Source organism: Lonchura striata, chromosome 2 (genome assembly GCF_050655825.1).
Source record: "Lonchura striata isolate lonStrDom1 chromosome 2, ASM5065582v1, whole genome shotgun sequence".
NCBI classification, from domain to species: Eukaryota; Metazoa; Chordata; class Aves; order Passeriformes; family Estrildidae; genus Lonchura; species Lonchura striata.
Genome location: NC_140704.1, coordinates 22,986,411 through 23,012,781, shown reverse-complemented (window position 1 = coordinate 23,012,781; position 26,371 = coordinate 22,986,411). Strand labels below are relative to the sequence as shown.

Genomic DNA, 26,371 nt, shown 5'->3' with positions numbered 1-26,371 from the left:
ATGCTGTCTATATGCTCCTAGCAGCATGAGGTAAATACTTCCCAAAGCAAAAATCATTTACAGTGCACATTTTCCATGTGAAGATACTATTCTTGCAGTGTATCATTAATTCATTTCTCAACCGGCATTTATAGCATGGCCTAGAGGAGTGAGGCACCTAATTCCTTTTGGAAATTTCAACTCTTTATTCTAAGTAAGCTCCTGCAACCTGAAGTGCTGAAAGAAAAAACCACAGTCAACCTGAACAATCACACCATGTAGCAAAGCTTAAAGTTTAATGGTATGAAGAGAACTAACAAATTGTTGTGACTAGGGCAGCCAGGTGGCAGACCTCACAGGTCATTTGAGGAAGATGCTCTGGTCCCTCAGGAACAGGGCTCCTGTACAGTCCTTGTGCTACCTCACCTCCCACAATGGTTGTATTCCCCATTTTCACCCAAGTCTGCTGGAGGACAGCAGCTTTTTCCTCTCATCCCAGGCTTTAGCCTCACCTGAGTTCCGTACAAAACTGTACAACACCAAGCATTGTAGTTAATACTTTGCAAATGCACTGTCTTCTGAGCAGCTGATACAGAAACCCCCACGTGTGCCTTGCTGGTTTATACCTCTGAATCTACACGTGATCCTAGTAGCAGCAGTGTGTGAAATACCAATCAGAGCAGGGCCTACCCGAGCAGCAATTTCACTTGATGAGCTCCAGCAGCCTTTTCTGTTGTTCCCACCATGCAGAGGACACCTACCGTCTTCAAAGAGCCGCCGTGCCAGCTCCAGCGGGCAGGAGCCGCTTCCCTAACGGGCCTGGTGTGCCTCCACGGAGCTTCTGCAGGCTTATTTAGCCATCAAGAAACCACCACAACAAGTGAATGCAAGTGTTGATGTGAGCCTTTTAGCTTTTGATACAGATGAAGGCATAAAGGAGTACATCAAGACGAGAATATAACACAGCAAAGATGTTAACATTTTTTCAGTTTTACACAAAGGGTATTGAGGACTAAAACTGATGAACAAAGAAAGACAAAATCATTTGAAGGCTCACTGAAGCAGTTTTACTTGTTGCTGATCAATCACAAAATGCAGAATTTGCTCTACAGCACAACATAGAGGTACCTCAAGCCAAACTATAGTGTGAATAATACAATCAAAAAGAGGCAATGTGACATGCCACTGTTGGGACTATACCCCACACCTGCACGGGGCTGCCAACAGCAGTCCTGGGTTGTGCACATTCCCTAGAAAAGACATGTCTCCAAACACCTGATGGCCCTCTTGCTCTTCCCAAATTGAGATGTTAGCAACAGTTTAGACTCAGAAACACTGAGCTCTCTACACATGCAGGGTGGGAAAATCCAGCCTCCAGACTCCCTTGGCCATCACTTTAATACTCTTCTAGCTCAGCACCTGAATAGAAGCAAGACTGCCACATCAGCACAATGACTCGCTCTTGGATGAGCTAGGCTGGGACAACACTGTCTATAACATGTGTAACATGGCTATACTGCTCCCAGTGTCTGTATCTGCTCTGTGTTCCTGCACAACACTGCATGCCACAGTCTTCAGGCCATTGTGATTTCATGTTGGTGTATGATACGATCTCTTCGGGAATTTAAAAATTAGCTTGATCTCCTTTAATTATGTTACCATATTACAGCACGAGAAGTCTTATCCACTGAAGTACTGAAAAGGTGGTCAAAATATTTATTATTACAGCAAAAGCCATGACAGCCAATGATAAGTATACACTGATATGGAACAGAGATGAGAATAACAGTGTCAGTGTTGATTCCTTGGCATAACTGTTAATGTCAATGTAGCAGAGGTCAGAGCCCCATTTGAAAAGCTGTGGAGGAAAGTTCATTCAGTGCATTCCAGGAAGGGAATGATAACCCTGGCCTGTCTGAACAAATTCTCATTTGACACTTGCCCAGATGCCATGAGTCAGAAAGCAGTCAAGATGAACAGCATTTCATGAAAAAAGGTGAAAGTAACAAACAAAGGTTCTAACAATATAGACAAATAGGTTTTTTATTTTAATTAATGTAGATTTAGCCCTAGGTATATAGACAACTAGGTTTTTTATTTTAATTAATATAGATTTAGCCCTAAGTATATAATGGCATATACTTGGTAAATTTTTAAAAGAATCTACTGACCCAGTAGATAAACCAAAATTACAGTTGTAGCTCCTGAACTCAGAACAATGAATTTAAAAGCTTAAACTGGTCATGAGTCAGATTAGGCTTCAGAGACTCAGTTTGGTCACACCTAAACTAGACAATGAAGTGATTCAACCTCTCAAGGCAATTCACTTTTGACAATAGCCATTATGCTCTATTACTACTTGATTATTTGTATGTGTCATCACCAAATGCAACTCGAGACAAAAACTTAGATATGAGTCTATTTCTCCTTGACTCTTACGCACTAGATTTGATGTGTTTTAGTGTCTGTTTCAGATATATTACTGTATTTCTTCAACACAATGATGCTTGTGATTTCCAGCTTGGAAGCTCTGCTTCATGGAGGAAGCAGAACATAACAGAATACAGCACTTTTAGAAACAGAATTTTGTTGATTTGCTATTTAAAGGCTAAGCTGAAGGAGAACCAGCCAATGTACAACAGACCTAAAAGTATTCTTTTAGTTCTGTTGTACACCGAGTTCTGTTGTTCTTTGAGTTCTGTGGGAGCTACCCAGGCTAGCTCTTGCTCTGATGCCTCAGATTAAATATGCTGAGCTACGAAACCTTCCAAAGAAATAACAGCACCTACTATTGAGAGCTTTGGGCAGGAAGATTGCTTCTACTGTTAATTGAAAATATTGCAGACATTTTTCCTACTTGTTTCTTCCAATTCTGATGCAGAGTAAGGTTACATTTGATGTTCATCATCTCTTTGCCAGAATAACATATGCTGGAGCATCAAATGAAGCAAGAAGTATGGAGTCTACATGGTAGACATTAAAGTGACAAAGAGTTTATTTAAACAGCAAACATACAATATATGTGCAGTGATAACATACCCTAAGCTATTGAGAATGTGGTATTCTGCAATATGATCACATAACTTCCTTAATTCCTAGGAATTCTGAGACTGTATAACTTAGGCAGCATGACTACTGGGTACAGTGTTTTGCTACTTTTAAAATCAGATCTACATAATGAAACTAAAAGAAGGCTACCTTAAGTAATTCACATTATTTCACTCAGTTTTCAGCAGTTTCTCTTAGATACAGGTATTTCCCAGAAAAAGTATTTCCTAAGAAATTTTAATTAGAACATGCCTTACTATTTTGTCCCAGAAAGAATTTAGCAATTACTTCTTTTTCATTTTACATGCCAACACCAACCAACTATTTTAATTCTTTCAGCATCCCAATTAGGCCAGTATTAAAGATACTAATTATGGAAGACATAGTGCATTACTTACACCACAACAGACCATTACTGAATATGCCAGATTCATAGTTTACTGGAAGATCTTTGTTTGCTGTAAGTGCAATTAATGAAGAAAAACAACACAGTGGTGACATTTAGTCAGAAGCTTTTGATTATTCTGAAATTCTTTAAAAGGTGTGAATCTTCTGATCAAGGTGAAAGTTTTTTAAGGCTGTCTATGTGCACCTCAGAAAGTTGAACAGAATAACCTTGGAAAATAAACAGAGCTAAAAATAATTACTAACAACCCAATCATTTTATGAGCTATTATTTTCCCAGAAAATGGAGAAAATGTAACTTTAATCCTGAACGAAACTCTTCAAGGTTTATGTTCTCTATAAACCTTTCACTGAGAACTGAAAATAGAAGTTAGTAATGCAGTAAATGCCCTAACAAATATATCAGATTTTTCACTTAATGCTTTTTACAGGCTTAAATCAAACTGAGTGAAAGAAAATCACCTTTTACAGTCTGACTCTTAAAGGAAGAATGCCTTTCTGTTATGCTTTTTAAAATAAGGCATGGTGAATTTATATCAACTTCAGTGAATCTCTGGGCATGATAAAAGGAAGAAAAATACAGTAGTGGAGTTAACATTCCATAATATTCTTCCTTCACATATTTATTTCCTCACTGGCTGGACATAAGCAAAAAAAAAAAAAAAAAAAAAAAAAAAAAAAAAAGAAAGGAGGGAATATGCCTCCACCTCCCAACATAGAAATAGCTGAATTAAACACTTGGCACACAATACAGTCAAAACTCTGAGTTTTTCCTCATGCCACCCTCGACCAGCTGAATTGCTTCTCGCCAAATAAATCCATGCAAAAGATACTCAGAAGAAAAAAAAAAAAACAAACTCTGAATTTCAGATTTGTCAACTGGCTGCACCCATTAGGGAAGTAAACAAAGTCTTCATTATTTTCCCTTATCTAGCTGTCTTCCTGGACCTATTACCTTTAGAAAACAAAGACAGAAGTACTAGAAAATAAACATTAATAGTGCTTTTGTCTGATATTTTATCATCTTGTGTTTAAGAAGTTTTAATTCCAATCTAATGTTTGCTCAGTACTTAAACAAGAGTTTGCTACAAGGTTGCAGCATGCAGGTAGTGCCCAGAGAAGGGTGACCTTGCTTTAGTCAGCGAAGCCAAAGATCATTTATCAGTGTTAACTTAGAAATCTGTCTTGCTGGGGCCTCAGATCCCTCAACCACTTGGAAGCAGCTACTTGCCCTGTCCTCCCACTGCTGCCTAAAACATTGCATGGGTCTGATATTTTCTATTACTGTATACCTCTCAGCTAATAAAATATATTTTTGTGGCTATGGAACTAACAGGAGTACTTTGTATTTATTTATACAGCTCATTAAAGGCGGAGAGAGATTTGGAGGCAGAGAGAATGCCCCAAGCCTGGAAAGCTCAGGAAGACAGACCCCAGGCACATGCATGTATTTAACTCTATGCAGATGAGTTGCCTGGCTGAACCCAGTGAGACTGAGCAATTATGTAAAAGCAGGCATCCTGGTCTTTTTGCAACTATACTCCTAAGCTAAGGCAGGAGAGGGAAATGATGCAGGACTAGTAAATACTGAGAGGAAGAGACTGAAATTGTTGTAATGACGCATATGGGCAATATATTCAATTTATGCAGTCAAGAACACTTAATTAGATATTATTATGTCTGTATTTAGACAGACTTAACATCATACAGAACTAGCTGCAGCTCCCTGACCCTCAGGCACTTGGTTCAGGTGACATCACGAAAGAACACAGGGTAGGACACCACCTTCACGCCAGCAATGCAGTGTAGAAAGCGCTATTCCTTCTCCAGATCCACTCTCCAAAATCACTTTAAAGTGATTTAGTACATCACTTTCTCTTTACATTAATGCAGATAGAAACTTTCTAAAGTGAACTTTAGGTCCTCTTTGAGTATGGAGAACCAGTCAGACTGAAAATCCATTGTTTGCCACCAGAGGCAGTAATACTTGTTAAGAGACAAATATGCTTGTTAATGTATGAACTTGACTTTGAACTTGAACAGGGGAAAAAAACCCTAGGTTTCTTATGCAGGGACCATGAAAGGAAAAAACAGTGATCTCTCTAGTATGCAATTTGGAGACAATGTAACATTATTTTGAACTTTTTTTTTAAAGGGGAACATTACATATTCACACATACCTGTATTGAAGTGTCTTTCTAAAACGTTGCATGAATTTAACATATGTGTTTATGTTTTTATCTATAAACATCTTGGAGGTGAATCAACAAGTCACAAACTCCATCTATTTTAGCTACCAATTACTGAAATACATGGATCTTAAGTGCCTGTACTTACATATGTGTGAAGATGTAGTGCTGACACTCAGGAATTGGCTTGCAGTAGGGAAGAACTCAACCCTGAACTATTTTTGCAAATCCTATCTTGTCAAAGTATCATGAAAGAGAGACAGCTAAGCAGGGAGTTACTGCTATTTAGGCATAAATCAGCATAGGTGATTTAAGAACTGAAATAAAAAAATTTTATCTATAAAAGTGACCACTAAAGGTCAGATTTCCCAAAGAGCCAGCTATCACTAAAAATTGACTGCCAGCAGAGCTCAGGCCACTTCTAACAACCCAAAAAAGTAAGTGGATTCTCAAAAGATAATGCACATATGGAATTGTGGAATCCATGAAGCTCTGGTCACATGTGCTGTCATTGAACTGGATGGGCAGGTAAATAAACATCTGGGTCTCATTTTAGGGTGCTAAATGAATTATTAAGCTTTTGCAAAAGCAGATATTTGAGGCTGACAAGTCCTAGCAGATTCCAAACTGAGAACAAGAAGCCTAGAGTCAAGGACAAAAAACAACTGATAAATTCACTATCTGGACATAAGCCCATCTGATTCCCAGAAAGGAAAGCAGCAGTTCTGAGTCCGCCTGAACTATCTAGGGGACATGAGAAGTCTTAAATATGAGAAAGAGATCACTGACATAAAAATAGGGAATAGGAGCTTTTTGAAAAACGAGAGGAATAGGCAAAATTATGGAGGATTTTGAAAAGGATAAGAAAGGGGTCAAAAATGATGGAGTTAAACAGCCAGAGTTGGGGTGAGAATTAAACAATACACAAAAAATAAATTAAATTTACTGGTTGCTTGCTATAGGATATGAAGAAGAATGTTGATCAGGAGAGGATATGAGAAGTCTATTATGATAATAAACATCAGAGTGATAAAATTAGTTGGGAAGACAAGAAAGTATCTTGGACAAACTGGAAAAAAAAAAAAGAAAAGGTAAAATGCATATATCATTCTGGATGCACAGGTATTTCTTATTTTTCTTTTCCTAAGACTTTAGGCCTAAGTGACAAGGAATCCTAGCAGAACAGTGTGAGTAGGGAGCTTCACTAGGAATAGCTCAGGTGTGCACAGGGAATAGCAGGAATCTCTCCTGAAGCCTTATGGATGAATTTATCAGGGTTAGTGAAAGAGCCTGACTGCTCAACTACGGAGTGTCCACATTGCCCCTGGATTACCTGGCCCATGTCACAGCACGCTCCAAACTCACTCCTGGACACAGTCCAGGGAACAACTCACACCAGGGACCACTCCCAAAATGCAGCAGGTTTCATGCTCCTACAAGCAAGGTATGCCATATATTACACTAGAAAACACTATTCCTATGATCCGCAACATGTGTGTTACTTTATTCTGGAAATTTTGATTTAAAAACCTAAGGCTGAACAACCCCAAAATAACACCTGCACCTGCAGCTGCATGGGGACCACATAAAGCCCACGGGAGATGCATGCCCAAGTGTTGCTTAGCACAGCTGTAGCCAAGGTCTGTCACACGGCCTCAGGGCCAGCAGACAGTCCCTGGCTCTGCTTTAGTTTGCAGTACAGACGTGGGCTGTAGCTGACAGAAAAATGATATTCACCAAACACTATCTGTCAACATCCCAGGAAAATTCATGCCCTTATGGTTGCCGAATAAAGCTTGACTCAAGGGCACTGTAAGGATCAAATATGAAAGAAATAAAAGGAATGTAACAGTATTCTGCAAAAGTCATAATGCTGAAGGAAGGCCAATAATGATCCAGAGCATTTTTTTTTTTTTTTATGTCAGGGCGGTGAAATTAGTTTGGGGCACACTAACAGTATATAGTAATAAATAGAACTTTAAAACTGTCATAAAATCTAACCGAAGAAGCCAACACAGAAGTGATGGTCCATTCTCAGTATACAATGATGTCAGAATGAAAATCATAAATTTAACCTACTTTTACAAGATTTCCTTACCAGAGACCATGGATAACCAAACAGTATCAATCTTTTAAAACTATTCTGTATTCCCAAACAATAAGGACACAAAAGCAAACAATACTTTATAAGAATGTGACAGAGTAAAAATTTTAGTTTTTCAATTTAAATTCTTCACAGTAGGAGTCTGAGTTTATAAATCCGACATGAAAAATTAGGTCTTTATTCATTTGTATTTTCAGCCTCCTATTGCAGCAGTGATCATAAAACAAACACAGCTGGCATCTTTATTATTTTATTCACTGAAGGATTTAGCTGGACAAACATCACAAAGATGGTGGCTGTTTTCATTGAATTTATGATCAAATATGCTCCAGCATAAGATCAACTCTGTAACATCAATTATTATGAGATGTGAATAATTTAACAGAAAGTTGTCTATTTGTAAATCAGATCTTAGGGATAGAAATTCAGCTGAGGTAGCAGCCAGTGGATATACACTGTATTACAGAATTTAAAAGGATGCCAACTTTTGTGAATCAGATTTAGTGATAAACATTGGCATTTATATTTTGCTATCTAGTATGCTGCTAATTCAGGCAAAAGATTTCAAAATTTTATTTTAAACTTTAATTAAACTCATCTTTATTAGATGACAATTTAGCTTTACTGATGCTTTTCAAAATTACAGAATATATTTCCTATAAAGACTTAATTAAAAACAATAAACTACCATCAACACCATATTTTGGGGTTTTTTTCCCATAGATTTTCACCAGAGTCTGTTGTTCAGCATAATGCCAGGAGAGCTATAATAATTTTAACACAGAATGTGTGCCTTAGGATATGGGATTGACTTGATGCCTGAAAGAAAAAGGTCAGTTCCCTTTGGAACCACTTGCCTCTTTGCCCTCCAGCAATGACAGGTGCACCAGGCCTGTGCTGAGGCTTGTTATTCACAGTGTGTTGCTGCAGATACATAATCTAACCTTTCTGATTTAATGCAGCAGCAGGGTGAGAGTCTCCCATCTTCTCATTTTGACATGGGTCAAGCAGGCACAGAACACATATACATGACGACCTGCTTGCAGCCAGCATCTTTCACAAATCCTCAGACAATAGCTTAAGACTTTCTTAGCTAGTTTCATTTGAAGAAAACACTAAATTTAAGTATTAAACTCTTTGGCTAGAAAATAACTTAAAGGTATGAAAAAATCACTGTTCTCACCAGTCTCTTGCAATGATATGTGTTTCCATGTCACTAATTAAAAAAACTAAGATAATCTGTATGAAAAAGCAAAAATTCTCATTTCTCTATATGGCAGGCAAGATGTCAGAAATCTTTAGGCAGATAACTCAGACAACACAATCAAAAATTTCAGAAAGGAAGTGATTAAGATTTTCTTGAATGAATTTTGAGAGACAGTCAGAGGAGATGCTCATGAATGGCAATACCTGAATATTTGTGATCTTGCCACGGAAAATGTGGTGGTCAAAATTATACTAAAATCTCTACATGAAATCCTCATAAAAGTCAGTATTTACATAAGGCAAAGATAGTTTACGATGTTTATATCACTGCAGAAATCTTAACTATTGTCATAAGTCTCTGGCTGGCAACAAACAGCATGAACTTTGAGATTGGCTTAAACCATCTGCAGGGGTGACAAAACCCAGGAACATTATTTATATTTTTATACTTACTGCCCTGTCTACATCATCTCTCAAAATTATCTATGTTTCTGAGACCTTAAGATGAAAATCAAAGGAACTGTTCAGTTAAAGAAAAATTATCTATAGTGCAGAACAAACAGCAGAGGATATCAAGCCACAAAATCCAAGAGCAGTTGCTTAGCACTAAGCACTTTTGAATGCCAACCCAGTTCTCAAGTTGTCTATCATTTTCACTCTCCTTTTGGAAAAATCTTCCTTTAATGGCTACATGCAAATAATGAGAGAGCCAGAAGCAAGGTCTACTTTATTTATATAACTACCTTCACAGTATATTTTTAATTCCTTATACAAATATTTTTAAAACATATCTCAGACTCAATTTTGTCAGCAATGTCATTATCTGGTGAAGAGAGATTTCAGCAGGTAAGCCAACAGCACAGAACTCAACCAAGACAGTAAAATTCAGATTGTGAGGCTGTAATGATGCCTGGTGCCTCTGATCAGAAAGAATTAGACTTCAAACCAAGAAATTAACACAGACACCATGGCAGCATATGAGTAACACACTACGAAAAACATAATTCTGAGAAATAAATAAAACATTGGCATGTAGAAATGCAAGGAGAAAGAACAACTGGAAACATCTGAAGAGCTTATCAGAAAGCACTCAAAAACATAAATGAAGAACATACATTGAAAAAAAAGTCATACCTGGAAACACCAAATAAACATGTCTATCTGATATACGTCTCAATATCCAAAGGAATTCCTAACGAATTAGTGAGGATAGCAAACAAATGTAAGGCATCCTTTTAAAGTCTTTCCAGGAATTCTACAAAAGAATAGCCAATTCTCTTTCCTCATTTATCTTCATAGTCTTATTACTATAGATATGCTACTGTAACATTATCTAATTTTGCTCTGCATTTTAAAGTAAGGTACTAGACTTAAAAAAATACAAATATATGCCCATACTTCCTTTCTGGTTTTCAAATAAGAGAAGCTTGGCAAATATTTGTTGGACACTGACACAATATAGAAGGAAAGTACGGACAACAGAAACAAAAGACAATATGGATGCAAAATTAGATTTCAGAAGAAATAAGACAAAATATAAATCAAAAGAGGAGGTGAATAATGAATAAAACATCATATAAATTATTTTTTAAATGGAATTAATAGTTGGTGGAACAAAACAACAAAAGATAACATTTGATGCAATTTCTGTTAAAAAATCTTGCTCTGTAGATGAACTCAGAAGACCTGGGATGTGATACACTATCTTAAAGACTGAAAACTAGCTGCCAGATTATAAGCAAAGGGTAATGATGAGTGGCAATGTGCTGACTTGGAAGGGAAGTGTCCAGCTGTGTGCCAGAGGGATTAGCGTTAGTCACAGTTTTATTTAACATCTTTATTAATGACCTGGACTAAGGGATACCCTGCATACTGAATCAACTCTTAGATGACACTAAATGCTGAAATCACCACTAAAGACATTAGTACAAAGAAACTAGCAGTAGTGAGACATGTGGGCAGAAAATATAAAAACAAGATAGAGCATAGAACACTACAAACAATTATTTCCACAGAAAAATAACCCCAAATATGACAGGTCCAGAGTTAACAATGCCAACAAACTCTAGTCCAATACTGGATTAAATGCTGCAGAAAATAAGAAGGAACATCCATGTATATTAGGACTGTATTTTCACTGCTGTCATGGATGGGAAAAGATTCAGGGCAGCAACTATGTAATTTTAGTAATGAAACAGCATAGAGTTATTAGTACTCCGAAACAAAAATGACAAAAGCTTTTGTGGTCCAGTTAAGGAGACTTGTTAGTATTTTTAACTGGTAAAAGAGGATGTAACAGAAAACCTAAAGCTTAGCAACACAAAAGAGGGGGAATTTAGAATAAAGCAAGAGTACATTGACTGTCAGGATAAACAAGGTATCAATGAGGTCTGTTAGAAGTAGTCTTCCCCCTAGGTTTTAAAAGGCACAACATTATAGCATTTTGCAGTTGCTCCCATTTGAAAGAACGATTGGAATGTAAATCAGAGAGGATTTTTCAGCTTGGCGAAAGGATAAATGGAGGAACTGCGGAGATGTTTCTCAGCGCTTGGCTTCAATCGGCATCCCCCTAATTCCGCACCGCGGAGCTGCGCGCACAGAAAACAGCGCTAATGGGCGCAGGAAAAGGCGCTTATGTAAAAACAAGCAGCTTCCACCATCCAGGAATTAATTTATAATTAATTACAATTAATCTTACCATTTAAATTGTAATGAATGAATTAGTAAGCCCCGCTAAAGCAGAGAAAGAGCCAAGGAAAGGCGCCGCCGGGCTGCGGGCGCCCCCTGGCGCGGGCAGCGCGGCACTGCAGCGGCGGCCGGAGGGACCCGCCTTCCATCGCGGGGATGTCGCGACAGGACTCCCCACACCCCCTCGGGCAACCGCTGTTCATGGGAAATAGGAGAAAAAAAACGAAAATACAAAGCGCTTTTTGTCTCCAGTGCAGCAGCATCGCTGCAAACCTTCAGGAGGCAGAGGCAGGTTTATATGGCTATTTAGAAATACTTCTAAAAAATATGTTCATCTTGTGTCAAGTGAAAACCCCTGCTCCCGCAGCGTGACCCGGGGCTCCTCCTGGCCCCAGCACCCCCGCGATGTGCTCCAGTGCACACAGAGCACACAGCCAGCCCACCTCTGCTCGGTACTGCCCAAAACCCTTATTGCTTCTTGGGTTTATCCATCAGAAAGGTTTCCACAACCACAGCACTGAAGTATTTGTTTCTATTGTGCTGGAGAGCTTGAGTATTCTTTCAGTGGTACTGCCGACTGTGTTACAATGAGCAGTGCTGGTGAAGGGGCAGGAGGCAAAGGAATAAAAGGGACACTTAGAAGAGTGCTTTTTCTTTATCAAAACCCAACTAAGGCAAAAATTTTCTTAAAACCCCAAACAACAGAATCTTAAGCCAAAAATGCTTCCCAAGTCTCAGCTTTCAGCAATTCCTTGAAGCAATGCTTGAAACAGAGACTCAAGCTACATGGGCTTGTCTCTGTTCACTCCCTTTGCTTGAGGAAGTTTTCCCTGAATAACAATCCCAACATAGGCCAGTCCATCCTGGAATGCAACTTTTAAACACTCTGGCCTCAGAAAGGGAGGTCTCAAGTACAGAGGCCATCTTGTTAAAGAAAGAAATCCTCAGCAGTGGGACTGGTTGTGAGAATAAAATGTTATTTATATAATAAATATGCCATGTTGAGGAATTACAAAGCAGTAGTCCTATTTATGCAGAGCAGAATTTGTTTTCAGCTGCACCTTTTCTTTGCAACCTAATTTCTCACAATACAACCCATTATGGCAGAAGGATCTGAAAAAGCTTTTTATATCCTACCAAATATACACAAGGATAATTAGTTCTCTTTTGTTATTCTTCTGTAAGGGTTTATTATTGTGGAGAAGCTTTTGCAAATTGAAAGAGGTTGCATTGCATTCTGGAGGCAGAGCTGTTCTTAGTTGTTATTGTGTAGAGATAATTGAACAGAAAAGTTCAGGGAAAAAAAGTGGAAATATAATTCATTGTGAACTCTGTAGGAAGATCAGATTACCACATCTTAGTTCTTTTTAGGCCAGTATTTTATAATTACATTCCACAGTATGTTATGTCATGCTATGTAGGTGAAGCTTCATTTTAGATAGAAGCAAACATCAATGCAAGTTTTGTTTCTTAACTTTATAAGCATTACCATAAAATGCATAGATTCCATCTTATCTAGTAAATACTCTCCATACTCTTTAAGTAGTTTGACAACCACTAAAAAGAAAGAAATTCAGTCTTTAAGTCTCCAAAGAATTTAATTTACTGTAACTGGAAGTTATATTATTTGCCTCAAACACTTCCCAAAAGTAGCCTATAACATTAACAAATTGTATTTTAAGAATTTAAGGGATCTGAATTATGATCCTGCTGGGTTTCACTTTGTTGTTGCTGTTAAATTCCATGCTTTTAAATAATTTCTAGTTAAACTAGGAGTTAAACAGCAATTGACTTGTGTCCAATATCTTTCCATCATCTTGCTCTGCCTTTAGAATCATCTCCTAGAAGCTGATGCTGGTCAGGTGCAATTATTTTTCCCTCAAACTACTGTGTGTGACTTTTGGGAAGGTATGGGGTTGGAGTTTTTTGCCTCTCTTCCTTTGGCCTTACAGACATGAAGCTGGCTCTGTAGATACTGCAAGAGTGTTATTCTTCCTCCCACTAAACTCCCCTTACATAAATTGAATTACATTTTGAGGTAAAAATGTCTTTGAAGGCTTTTAAACCCATATTCCCACCCTTACATGCCATGACCTTAAAATGAATATATAAACAAGATCAAGGATCAGCCTGTGCCTGAAAGATGAAACGGGATAGTGAAACTTCATTTAGACATGTTTAGAAATGTGTTTAGAAAATTAAAGCTGTTCTCTTCCAATCCAGGAGCATGAAGCTCAATGTCACTGCTCTACAGTTTCTATGGCAGTTACTGTGTGAAAATTCTTCAACTTTTTTTGCATTGCAATTCCTCCCCTATGAAATGCAGTAATGATACTTTGCATCAATAGAAGTTCAAGCATCCATATAAATGCTCACAAGACCAAAACATTGCTCTTTAAGGTGTATCTTTAAAAGCTACTACCATGTTGAGAGGAAGGAAATCTGTACCAAACCAATGCATATTTAAAAACAAAAGGCTGTATGTTTTTATCCCCATTTTAGGTCTCATGTTCACAGTCCTTAAAATAATTATGTACGTGACGTATTTTGTGTCACCAAAAATCTTCCACAAATTAAATCAGCAGAGGTTAAAGAGGTTTTTTAATTTAAGACTGGAGATTGCTGCTTTTTGAAACGTGATAAATAAGAAAGAAAATTTCTGGAATGAATCAGTCTATCCATGTGTTAAGTTTTACAGCTGGATTACAAACCCTTGGGAATATGATGTCTATAACGGAAATGTTTATACATCCTTAACTACAGCTGTGCAAGCAAACAGCACTCTAATAAAGCACACAGATAAAGATTTACACTGGAAAGAGAGACAGACCTTTACATTTTGAATGTAAATTATACATAATTTTGAGGCACTGAATATTTCCTATCATAGTAGCAATACACATATGAAGCACTGAACTGTATGTATTTCTCATTGCTTTCAGTCCCTTCATTTTTGCTGAAAAATTGCAAATTCTTTATGTACAGAGCATTGAAAATGTATAAATATTTTTGAAGAGGTTTCATAGAATTTAAAAAGCTCTGGTCTTATTTGAGTCAGCCTGTGATGTGATCAGAGCTTGTGTCAATTATGAAATCTCAGAGACTGAAGCTGTTTTAAGCAAACTGGGTTTTGTTCTTTTTTTGTGGTATTTCATGAATAGAGAAATTTCATGCAGTAGTCTCGAAGGAAATATAAGACAGCAACTTTTAAAATTCAAACCAATTATTGTACTTATTAATCAGTCTAACTGCTGTTAAAATACAGAAAAAAAACTTCAAGCCTGCAGGATGGATGGAATAGCATGCCAGTATCTATTCACAATACTTAGGCAAATATATGCCTCCAAGCAAACACATTCAAATCAATATTAGTTTCCTTGTCCTTCTTTCCCAATCCAGATCTGCCTATGTTGTAATATAATTGCTTCTTCCAAGCTTTTGGATTTCATTAACTACTTTTAAAGAAAAAATCATCTCACAATTTTTTTGATTGTAAAAGGACAGGATCCAGGCCATTACAGTGATTTAATTTTTAAAAGGAAAGCTGTGACTTTCAGGAAATTGAATTGTATTCCAAGCAGTAAGACTGAGATACAGTCAAACATTTTAAGATGCCTGAAGGATCACAACTGGCAAAATGGTCTGAGATATTTACAAAAGCCAAACATGAGTTAATCTTCCTGTTAGTCCCTCTGCAGTTAACAGGAGATGGCCTTGTCCAGAAAAACCACAAAATTAGGGTCCTAGATTGAACTGGACAAGCCAGGAACTTTTCTGTGGACTATTGAAAGTCAACTAATGCAGGCTAGTGACACTTAACCTTGTGGAGGCCTGAACTGGTTTCAGTGCCAGCTTTATTTCTCATTGCAGGAATTGGGAAGTTACTGCTAACCAAGGAGGACCCAGTGGTACTGCAAAGTGAGCCACAGGGTCATGGAAGATGCCTGGCACTACAGAAATACAAGTTTTGACTGAAAGGACAAATATTGATGATACTGAATTCAACAACTAATACCAAAAAATTTTAACAACAATCTTGCTATATTAAGAGATTCCTCCTTCAGTTGTCAACCACAATTTCAAAAGGTGGAGTGGGGTTTTTTTTGGTGTGTTCTTTGTTGTTTGCTTTGGTTTTTTGTTTGTTTGTTGTTTTAAAATGAAAACACTGGACCAAAAAAGTTTGGGAAGGAGCAGATAGAGAAAATATGAATAGAATGGCAGAGTATAAACTTAATCACATTTTGGAAAACTGACTATGGTATGGATTTTGCAGCTGTAGACACATTTCATTGCTAATAAATAAGGATATTGAAAAAGCATTTAATTTCTACTCTATTAATATTTTTTTTATCCCTTTACAATAGGGAAGCTTCTTCACCAAAACATTTTGTATTTTCAAATTCAGTGGTGAACCTGGAGATGCTACAGTCTCCTGCTGATTAATCTCTTGAACTTCCTGGTAAATGACCAACGAGACAGCCAGTTAGTAGCAAAAATAAAATTTTGAATTAGTACCAGAAAGAAAACAGATATGCTGGTACAGTAAAGCCTTAGCCTTGCTGCAAAACTTTTGGTCAAAAGAGAGTAGAGAAAAATTTGAGCAGGTTTTCTGGCATGACAAGTTAATTGACATAGCTGATATCATCCAATTAAAACTCTGTATGCTGTCTTCAAAATATAAAAGTTATTAATTTCTGAAGACAGTGCAGTTCAAATATCCTGTCTACAAAAATTCTATATGTGCTGAGAAATCTTTTAGCAAACTTTACACAGCTGATTATTTAGAGTAATGCCAGCAGTGTGGTATTCAATCTGAATGCGCATCAGGTAACCTTTCTGGACTTTGAGTATGACACCTTTATACCAATGTCCATCTGATGTAAATGTGACCAAATTCAGGAAATATTGAAAGGAAAAAACCCACAAGTGTGGTGAATTTACACTGACTTTTTTCATTCATAATTAAGATTACAACAGTATGGTTGCAGCTCACAGCAATGACCAGATGGACCTGGCAACAGGGGATCATTATGTGGAAAAAACACTCAAAAGTGGATTAGAAACATATTATTTTAAAGTTTCCTAATTTTTATAGATGAACAGAGAAAACAAGATTCAAAACTGATGGCCCAAAGCAATAACACAATATTTCTCCATGAGCTCAGTGCACTTGCCAACTAACACCCCCAAGAAGAAAATCCTGTGCTATGCAGTTTCTTCCTATTTACAAAAAACTGGCAATTCAAATACAGCTAATTTGAAAAGAATAGAGCCATTCTAAGTTAGATATGATAACTTCAGTATACCCCTGAAGAGTCAAAAGTGTAATTAAAAAAATACTTACTTATTCCATGCTTGTCTAAGGTTTTTAGGGCCGTACTGTGTAAACCGTTCTGTAAAAAAAGGGGTATAGTCAATTACTGCACTAAACCCAGGATTTGTTTTTAAAAATATATTAATTTACTGTCAATTTTCATAATTTCATTATTTCTATGTATCTTCTGTAGCTCAAGTCCTAAGACAAGGAAAGGAAACTAACCTATGAGCAATTGCCATACAAACAGAGGAGAAAAAATAACAAAACAAAACACCAAAACCAAGAAAGTCTCCAACTTGTTAAACGAAATCAAACCAAACCAGCATAACCTAAAGCTCATTTACTGCAACATCACCATAAATGGAAAATTTTACAATTATTTCTATAGTAGTTTTTGACTGCTACAGAGAAAAAAGAAGCCTGAAATCTAGTATTTTTTTCTTCTTCATGACAATACAATTCTCCACAACCTGTCATATCTTGATGCTTCTCAGGATGTGTAACAGTTAAGTGTGGGTCTCTGTGGCACACAGGAACACACAGAACATGGTGGACATATAAGAGTCCCTTTTCTAAAGAATACTATAAATAACAAGCAGCAGTAACAAGTACCATGACAGCTTATTTACTCCAATGTTAAGTTCTTCAGTTCAACTAGAAGTATTTTCCCACTCATATCTAAGAAGATGCTTGATCTGCAGCTGGACTCTAGCTGAAAAAGGAACATGCTATGTAAGCTGCTGCAGAAATGAAGGGCCAGTCCTTCATTAGCCTCTTGAACAGGAGCTAAGTGCCTCTCAGGCAGCAAAAAATTAGTTCAGCTGGAGAACAGCAACATTTTCCATGGAGACTAGTTGCACAGAAATCCTGCCATCTAGACTGGTACTCACCCTGGCCAACTACCCTAATGTGATTGCATTAGTTGCTGTGTAGAAGTTTTAAACTTGCAAAATACTCCATAAAATCTAAAAAAAAAAACAGAGATAGTTTGCTTCCTCTCCACCTATGTGCATGCAAGGTTCTTTGTCCCTTTAATTAAAAAAAAAAACAAATGCAGAAGCTTCAAATCTCATTTAATTCACTATTGGAAGCTACTGTGTCTGTGGACCACTTCACGTTTACAAGTTTTGTTGCTTTAACCATACTAATGCCGTTAAAGAAATTAAATCACTCCCTTTTAGATATGTGTGACAAATGTACTGGAAACTGAAAGCTACATTACTATAACCCTTCAATTTTAGTTTGCAAATAGGAATTAAATACATATATGGAAACAGATACCTATAAAAATTGGAAAAAAATAAAGACTTTCTATATTAAGTAAATTGTCCAACCATAACACTGTCAATTCATTTATGACAAGGGACTGAAAAATGAAATGCAGCTAGACAGTGCTGTGTAATAACATGTCTGAGATACATATTGGAGTCCAGCTAATAAACTGCAAATTTGCACATTAATCTGTTTCAGTGCAGAAAAATCTGTGTGGAAAGAGAATTGAACTGACTTGAAGCACTGCTGAAAAGGTAACCTGGACCTAGAGAGAAACAGATTTTGATTTTATCTGCCATTCTGCAATATGTTTTGGTCAGATACTGAGCTGCTTCAAACTGGCCCAGCAACGCTGACTTCAACAGAGCCATATCTACTTAAAACATTTGAGAAGTATCATATAGAACATATTTTCTTTACCAGAGTATCTAGTGTTTATTTTAATCAATTTAAGCTATTTTTACTGTGGGAGGAAAGTCCCAGAGTTAACCACTTGGCCAAATTGCCTTAAGGCTTTAATGGCCAAAGATCTGTTCCAGTTCTGCAAAAAACCTGGAAAACTATTGCTATGCCAGATTAATTTTTACTGAAAAAATTATACACTGGAACCTGTTATGTAAATAAAAGAAACACACATGAGCAAAACAAACTTTACAAAGGGATCTTCCTTCGCTGCCTATGGTTTTTACTTACTTTTTAAGTAAGTACCTTATACATCATATTTATCAGGCAGGGAGAGGGAAAACTGGGGGGAAAGACATGGAGAGGGCATAACCCATTCTATTGAAAGGCAAATGTTTAGTCCCTAGTCTTTAATTTCAAACTCCATTGAATATGCAGTGACTGCAAGCCATACTTCTCCTAACTATTGGTATCAACTCTTTCCTCTCTGCTCAAGCAGATTAGAGGCTGCTTTCTTCACATTCTTTATGCACAAATAAACCACACATTGATAAAATAACAGCTCACATTTTTCTACGTAATTTTGTGGTCACGGCTCCAACCAGAGTCTTACTAACTTTCATGGACAAGATAATTAGATGGGACTATTGTGTTAATTAAGCCCAGACTCATGTATATGCCAGGTCATAGTATTTTTCTGAATTAATCCGTTAGAGAATAAAAAAGCAGTGAAACCAGCTGATTTTGGTTTCAGAATTGCCAGAACAGAGAAGATACAATAATCCATGGTGCAGTTTTTCAAGTTTTGAACTATGAAACCACAAAATTATATACCTAAAGCCACCAAACTTGCTGTCCCAAGCAAAAAAAAAAAAAAAAGAGGTAACTTCACAATTTTTATTTTAGCATCTCTTGCTTGTGTTGAATTTTTCACAGAATCAGAATTCAGTCTCACAATTACATCCCCAGCTTTGCTTCTGAGTCACTTTTCAGAGTGAACGACTCTTACACACACCTGTATGAATGCCTCAGTCCTTTATTGCTCAATGGATACTATAAAAACCAAATCTAAAGTTACACATATTTGGCTGTGACCAACTGCACAAAATTACATTCTATGATACTTTCAAGCATATAGCTTTGACATTTGTTTTTTCAGAAGCTCCCACTGATATGTTCATAAAGTACTGTAATATAAGTCTGTATATGAGACTGGGAATTCTGCAGTATTACCACAAATGCCCCCCTACAAAAGAAACCTTTGCCTGACATACTGAGAGGGAACAGTACTGGCAATCACAATCTCAATCCAACCTTGTGGAGAAAACCCAGTGTAGCAAAAAATTCCTCTCCCTCAGAACTGAAAAGCAAACATGCACATGTGAAAGTCTCATGCACTCACACGATCACCCACCCACACAGCCATCCTCCAGCACATGCACACCACTCCCAAGAACACGAGGTGCACCACCTTGCTGAGGCAGCTGCTCACTCTCATCAGGCTGACATTAAAGGAACATGAAAAATGGTATGTTTACAGATCAGGATTTGATCTCAGATGTATTTTGAAGTTTTATAGTTCAAATTGTAGGCATATATACTGGGGTTCAAATATTTTTACATTATTATTATTAAATGTGGGTTTTAAAATAAAAACTCTGAGAGGCCAACACAGTAAGCACATCTGAAATTTAAAGTAAAAATTGTGATTTTAATTTCCTTTATGCAAACACTTCAATATTTGCCAATCTTTTGGGAACAAATTCAGGAAACAAAATTGGATCCTCTGCATTTTTATCCCAAATATGCAGTCATCATCCTCACTAAAAGCTATGTCTCTCTGTTACAGAGCTGGCTTTTCACATGGGTGCTGTATTTCACTTAGTAAAACATGAATTTTTGCTTATGTGAAACAAAAGAAGGAAGAGATTTTCAGTTTAGTTTAAATCACACAGCATCTCAGAGTGTTTACTATTTGCTTCTTAGAAGGCCAAGGTAGCCAAATCTTGACTAAGTGGCACGTACACAATCAAACGTGGTGTAAAGAGATGCCTGTATAGGACTGCATAAATAAGAGCTAACATAGACTATTCCTACTTGATACTGGGAAGATGTAGCAACATTTTCCTGTAGCATAATTTTTTACTCACAGAATGTCCCAAGAGTATCCAAAAGGACTGGGCTGCCATGCCCCTTCCACAGCCTCAGAGCCAGCTCAGAACCGAGACTCACTGTTCTGCTGGGCACTGCACACAACCCGCTCAGACGTGGTGAGTGGGGCAGCTACACCACCATTCATCTGGCAGCACAGGGGCCTGAGCTGCTCTTTGCTTCAGGCCTTGCAGCACAGCTTACTCCATGCCTCCTTTGCCAAGGAAGTTTTTGGGACCGTGCCCCACAAACAGTAGCATCAAGAGGCTATTGGAGTAACAACTGCAAAATGGAAGCAGAAATGAGCAACCGGATGAAGAGAGGGAGGGAATTTCTTGAGCTACTTAATTTGACAAACTTGATGCATCAAGAAAGTTACGTTTTTAAAACAACAGTTTCCAAATTCTGGCCAGTTCACAGGTCTAGGGGAAAAAAAAAGAAAAAGCCTGGCCAGAAAGCTCATCCATTACACTCAGTGGTCTTATAAAAGTGGTCTTATAAAAAACAGTCTTTCTTTCTCTCTTTCTTTCTTTCTCTCTTTCTCTTTCTCTTTTTCTTTCTCTTTCTTTTATTTTCTCCTTCTTTCTTTCTTGCCTTTCTCTTTCTCTCCCTCTTTCTTTCTCTTTTTTTCCCTTCTTTCCATTTCTTATTTCCTTTAGACAATCGCTCTACAGCAACACTGTTACATGTGCATACTCACATGTGTGCTTGTGTGCCCACAACCTACACGTTCTGCACTGCAAACCTCATTATCTGCCTGATAAACACGATCCATCTGACAGCCCCGCATCAAGGGCAGGTTCAAACAGAAGTGAGTTTCAGCAGAACTCACTAGTGAGCTTATTAGCAGACCACTGCAGGAATAGTGGTCTGCTGTGAGAATTGAAAAAATAAGCACTTGCATTTTAAGTAACATAAAACAAGATGAGGGTTTTTTCCTTTTTTATCAGTCAGAAAAACACATGAACTATTATACCTTTGCCACGTTTGCTTTGAAAGGACCTAAGATAGACAAGAAAAGCTACAGAAGGAATTAGAGACAGAATACATTTTGATTTTCAGTTTGTTTTTAACAGTATTGATAATCAGCTTCTAGTCAAAACCAAAGAATTTTAAATGCAGTTTGACTTCAAGGCATTTTTTATGCTGTTAATCAAAACATGATGGCTAATATGCATTCCTTGATTAATGTTCTTCTTTATTTAAAACCAAATGTGATTAGTTTAAATGCAAATATTTAAACATCACCATAATTAATATTTTGAAAAGCCTAATCCATTCTTTCTTTGAAAGGGTTTTCTTTAAATTTAATTTAAAAGTCTAACATGATTAACACTGTATTGTGATATATAAGACATACCATTTTTAGTAAAGATTCAATGCTAAAATTATTCAAATTATGTTAGCTAAATATATGAAGACAAGCATCCATATTGACAAGAAAATTTTCAAGCACTATAATATTTGCAGCATTGATGTGCAATTAGAGTTTTTACTAAAGTTCAATCACAACCAGAGTTTTATTAAATACATGAGCTAGACTTTAGAGTTTTGTATGCCAAACATCTTGAGAAAAATTTCAACTCCCCTCCATCCCATTCCCTCTTCTCCCTTCCATTTGCTTTAGAAGAGCACAGTTTGTGTAAAGAGGAAAAATAGCTGCTGTTTTCTGGACTCCCTGCTGAGCATGACAAGAAAATGTAATTTTAATACCCAGCATTGTCTGAAGCATTGGAGTCCTACATTAAATGGATCACCTTTTAGCAGAGCTCACCTTACCTCCCCTGCATACATAGTAAGTTATTTAAATTTAAAGCTTAATGTAATTTTGTTTAAAGAATGGTAAAAACACTGATAACTCTGCTTCCCTTGGGTTGTGGATACCACAGATTGAAGAAACACCAAATAATACAGTTTTGTTTTGGCAAAAGAGGGAGAGGAACTAAAAATTAATTCTCCTTTACAAATCGCCCTCCTTTCTTCAAGTACTCAAATTCTTGAAGACTATATCTATACCAGTAATTTAAATGAGTTTGAGACTGTTTGGCCAAGATACCATCATTGTCCTGTAACAATGCTGCAGCACCTCCCTCTTCCATCCTCCATCACAGGAGATGGGGACTTCTTACATGGAACAGCCCCTGGCCCACTCTAACTTCCTAACCCTAAGAAAGCTTCCTAATGCCCAGGAATTAATTATTTGTACGTGCTAATTGTCATGAGGTAAAGGCATACCAGAGGCTGCTCTGACAGTCTAACAGCAGAGGCTCCCACAATGCCTGGGAACACTCCCTGGTATTAATGCAGATGTAAACAAACAAGATATTGACTTAGCATGTAACAAAATGTTGAGAAGGCTTTGGAGAAACTCTACAGGAAAAACTGCTATGAAAGTTTGAAAAGCTGTATGTTCTCATATACAGTATGTTCATGTGCTTGTGCCAAAGGATTTCAGTCTCTCAGTCCAGCCCTACTCTAAATGAAGACTTAATCTTTTGAAAAAAATCTGGCTGTCAATCAGCTGTTAAGATGTATGTAGGCAGATCATATTTCTAAACCAAATCTATATTTATTGATCACCTGGGAAGTAAAGTAGAATTCGTGAATTGGAATACTAGCTCCAGAGTGGTTTTGTCCCTCATAGACTTGTGATTTTTAAATAAATCCACAAAGTACCCATCAGTCTCTGGCAAAATCCATGTTATGCATTATTTCCTAGGAATGCTTTTTTCCTCACTTCTTCTTTTTGTGTTCTACTTTAAGGAGACTCTTCCTCTTACCTCTTTTCATCTTGGCTTTAGGGATTCTCTTTTAAAAATCAGTGCTCAGCAGATGCTTCCATTGTCTCATAAAGGCACCTTTTCAGGTGTATTACTCTCTATTGTATCTAATCAATTGTGGAACATTGTCAGGTTCTGGCTCCTCCACCATCAGCCCAAGATTAAATATTTAACTTTCTTTCACCTAGAAACAGTATTGTGAAGCAACTGATACACAGTGAACATCACAAAGCACTCCCAACATCACAAAGCACTCTCACGTTTTTTTCCACCTTCCTAACAAGTTCCTTCCTCTCCTTGACCATTACCATCTTTTCATTGCCACGGACACTTCACTTATCTTCTTTTGTGACCGTATCTTACCTTCTCCTGTTTTACTCACTGACAGTTGCTCCTGATAAATCTCTACTTAACTTCCCAGGATGGAGGTTACACAGCATCAGTCCCAAACACTAACTGAGAATGTCAGAAAAGTGAAAACTTGACTTAACTGTAGGTATTTATCCAAAGGCTTATTCTGCTCATTTATTTGGACAGGACTCAATCCAGGAGAAACGCCTGGAGAGGGAAAGTTGATAGGACTCCAGACTAAAAAAAACCCAGGAGATTTAATAACAATGAAGAACATAATGCACAAAAAAATCAGGAAGACTTGGACACAAGACTGGCAAGGAAGCAGTTTTTTGGGGAATACTGCTTCACCTCTACTCATATAGATAAGACATAGTAAATGTCTACTTTAATTCATTCCTGGAGATAAAGGTCCAGGGATATGATTGGTGTTTGAATCTGTTTTAGCTCAGCAAATCTACATATTTCCTAAAGTATTGCAACAAAAGAGTGAATAGTTAAAACATGTTCTCCAAATGTAGGGGATCGTGTTCATCATTGAAAGTGTCTCTGTCCAATAGCCTCTAACATGCTTCATAATGTGGATGAAACATCACAATTTTATTGAAACATCAAAATTTGATTGAAACAGCAACTAGCACTTTTTCACAATTCCCTCAAACTGTTTTCCTATTTGAGGGCAGATAATTACTGTCACAGCAATCCAGAATGGCTGGGGTTCATTGGTGATGAGACCAATGAAATGATGATTCCTGAGTACAGGAAGACCCTCTCAAGACTATAGCATCCATGACAGCTTCAAAGTGAATCACAGAGGTAACCCAAAGTTACTGCAATACTCCTGAAGTATTTCAGGGCTCTCAAATGCATTATTTAGATTATCCTTAAGTAACTTAATAAGCAGGACATGTGTGTATGTCTGTGCTCACAGGTGCAAACAAACTGAGAGGATGGAGGCTGCAGCACAGAGAAACCAGACCAACTTTCAGCTTCAAGTGTCTTATATATTACTTGGAGCATTTGTGATCTCAAAGCATGCAGATAAAATACCAATTGTTTTGTGACTTTTTAAATGGCAAACAAAACTATGACCATTTTATTTTCACTATTAAAAGCTGTTAAAATAACCTAGGTTAAGGATTTAAATGACCTAGAGCCAACCACAGCTAGCCTTAGGAACATATTTCTAATTCAGGCTTAGATATGTTCCTACATATTAAGATGTCAAAGATCATAGTTATTAAAGCACTGGATGTGCTCCATAATAATCAGGACCCTTGGCCACTGTAGTAGAGACTAATACCAAGTTTTTCAGACGTTTTTCCGAGTAAGCTGTGATTAGCTCTCTGCAGCACAAGACTGTGCCCTATCAAATCACAGTGTGAAAATTAGTTATTGAAGTCTGTATGCAAACAAGAAATACAATGAAATTCTGTTTTGACTCTCAACAGTCTTCCCAAATCCATGGGCATTTAATGTGCTCAGCATTTTTTAAACTATAATAATCAGTTATCACTGATACTATCTGGTCAAATGCTTTTGTTTTATGCTTACACAACTGAAGTTTATAGAATTAAAGCCTTGCCTGAGTGAACGTTGACACCCTCACCAATGCTCTCTGCACTTCTCTATTTATCACAATTACTATTAGCAGCTATTAGTTTTAAAACTTATTAACACATGCAAAGCACAGGAGTTACTTAATCCCATATAACATATATTTAAATACAATAATTTTACAAATCATCAAGAATAATGGAATTGGTTTAGATTTGGCAAGACATTTCAGGATACTTCACTATTTTTCTAGGAAAAGGAACAGATTAATCTTCAAAGAATCACAGACTATTCTGAGTTGGAAGGAGCCCACAAGGACCATTGAGTACAATTGTCAAATGTATTGTTAAAACTTCAACTTTCATTTTTGCTTCTAAAAAGTCAGTCAGGAAAACTAGAGTGAAAGAGAAATTTCAAACCATCAGGGAGGGGAGCATGGCTGGTTGAGCACCTGTAGAAGATGATGCAGCAGCCTTACCATAGCCAGAAAGCTTTTGTGCATAGAACAGCATGAAGGAAAGCACATTTTTAAGAAGTGACAGAGAACCTGGTATCCTTGACCAAACATCTCCAACAGTCCTAAGGGCCTGAGCAAATAGTATCCATTCCAGCCCGGCTCAGAGCATTTTTTGCAGAGCATACCTTAGGTGCTGGTACTGCAGAATGATCCCAGAGGGATGTTTTTTGCTGCTCTAACAATTCCATTTTTACCAGCATAAAATTCAATTACTCAGTTTTGGGGTATGCAAGCCAGTTTTGGTTGTCCAGTTGAATGATGCTTTCTATTGCTGAAATTTCTAAAAACAGCAAATAAGGAACAATAAGACAAACAAAAAATCCTTTTAACAAGGTCATCAAGGATAGAGGGTACACAACACATTATGTGTACAGAACAGGGATTTTATTTTTTGAGTGCTCCCGG

The 26,371-nt window shown here is 37.2% G+C and overlaps 1 protein-coding gene across 8 annotated transcripts in view; it reads right to left on the bottom strand.

Annotated features, from left to right (window-relative positions):
- The window catches only part of CDK14 (cyclin dependent kinase 14), a 314,718-nt gene that overhangs the window by 72,288 nt on the left and 216,059 nt on the right, over positions 1–26,371 (bottom strand). For all 8 annotated transcript variants that reach the window (XM_085573088.1, XM_085573092.1, XM_085573090.1 and 5 more), the window contains one exon: positions 16,964–17,012. In XM_085573088.1, coding sequence (XP_085429214.1) covers positions 16,964–17,012 — 49 coding nt within the window. The remainder of the gene's footprint in view (positions 1–16,963; positions 17,013–26,371) is intronic.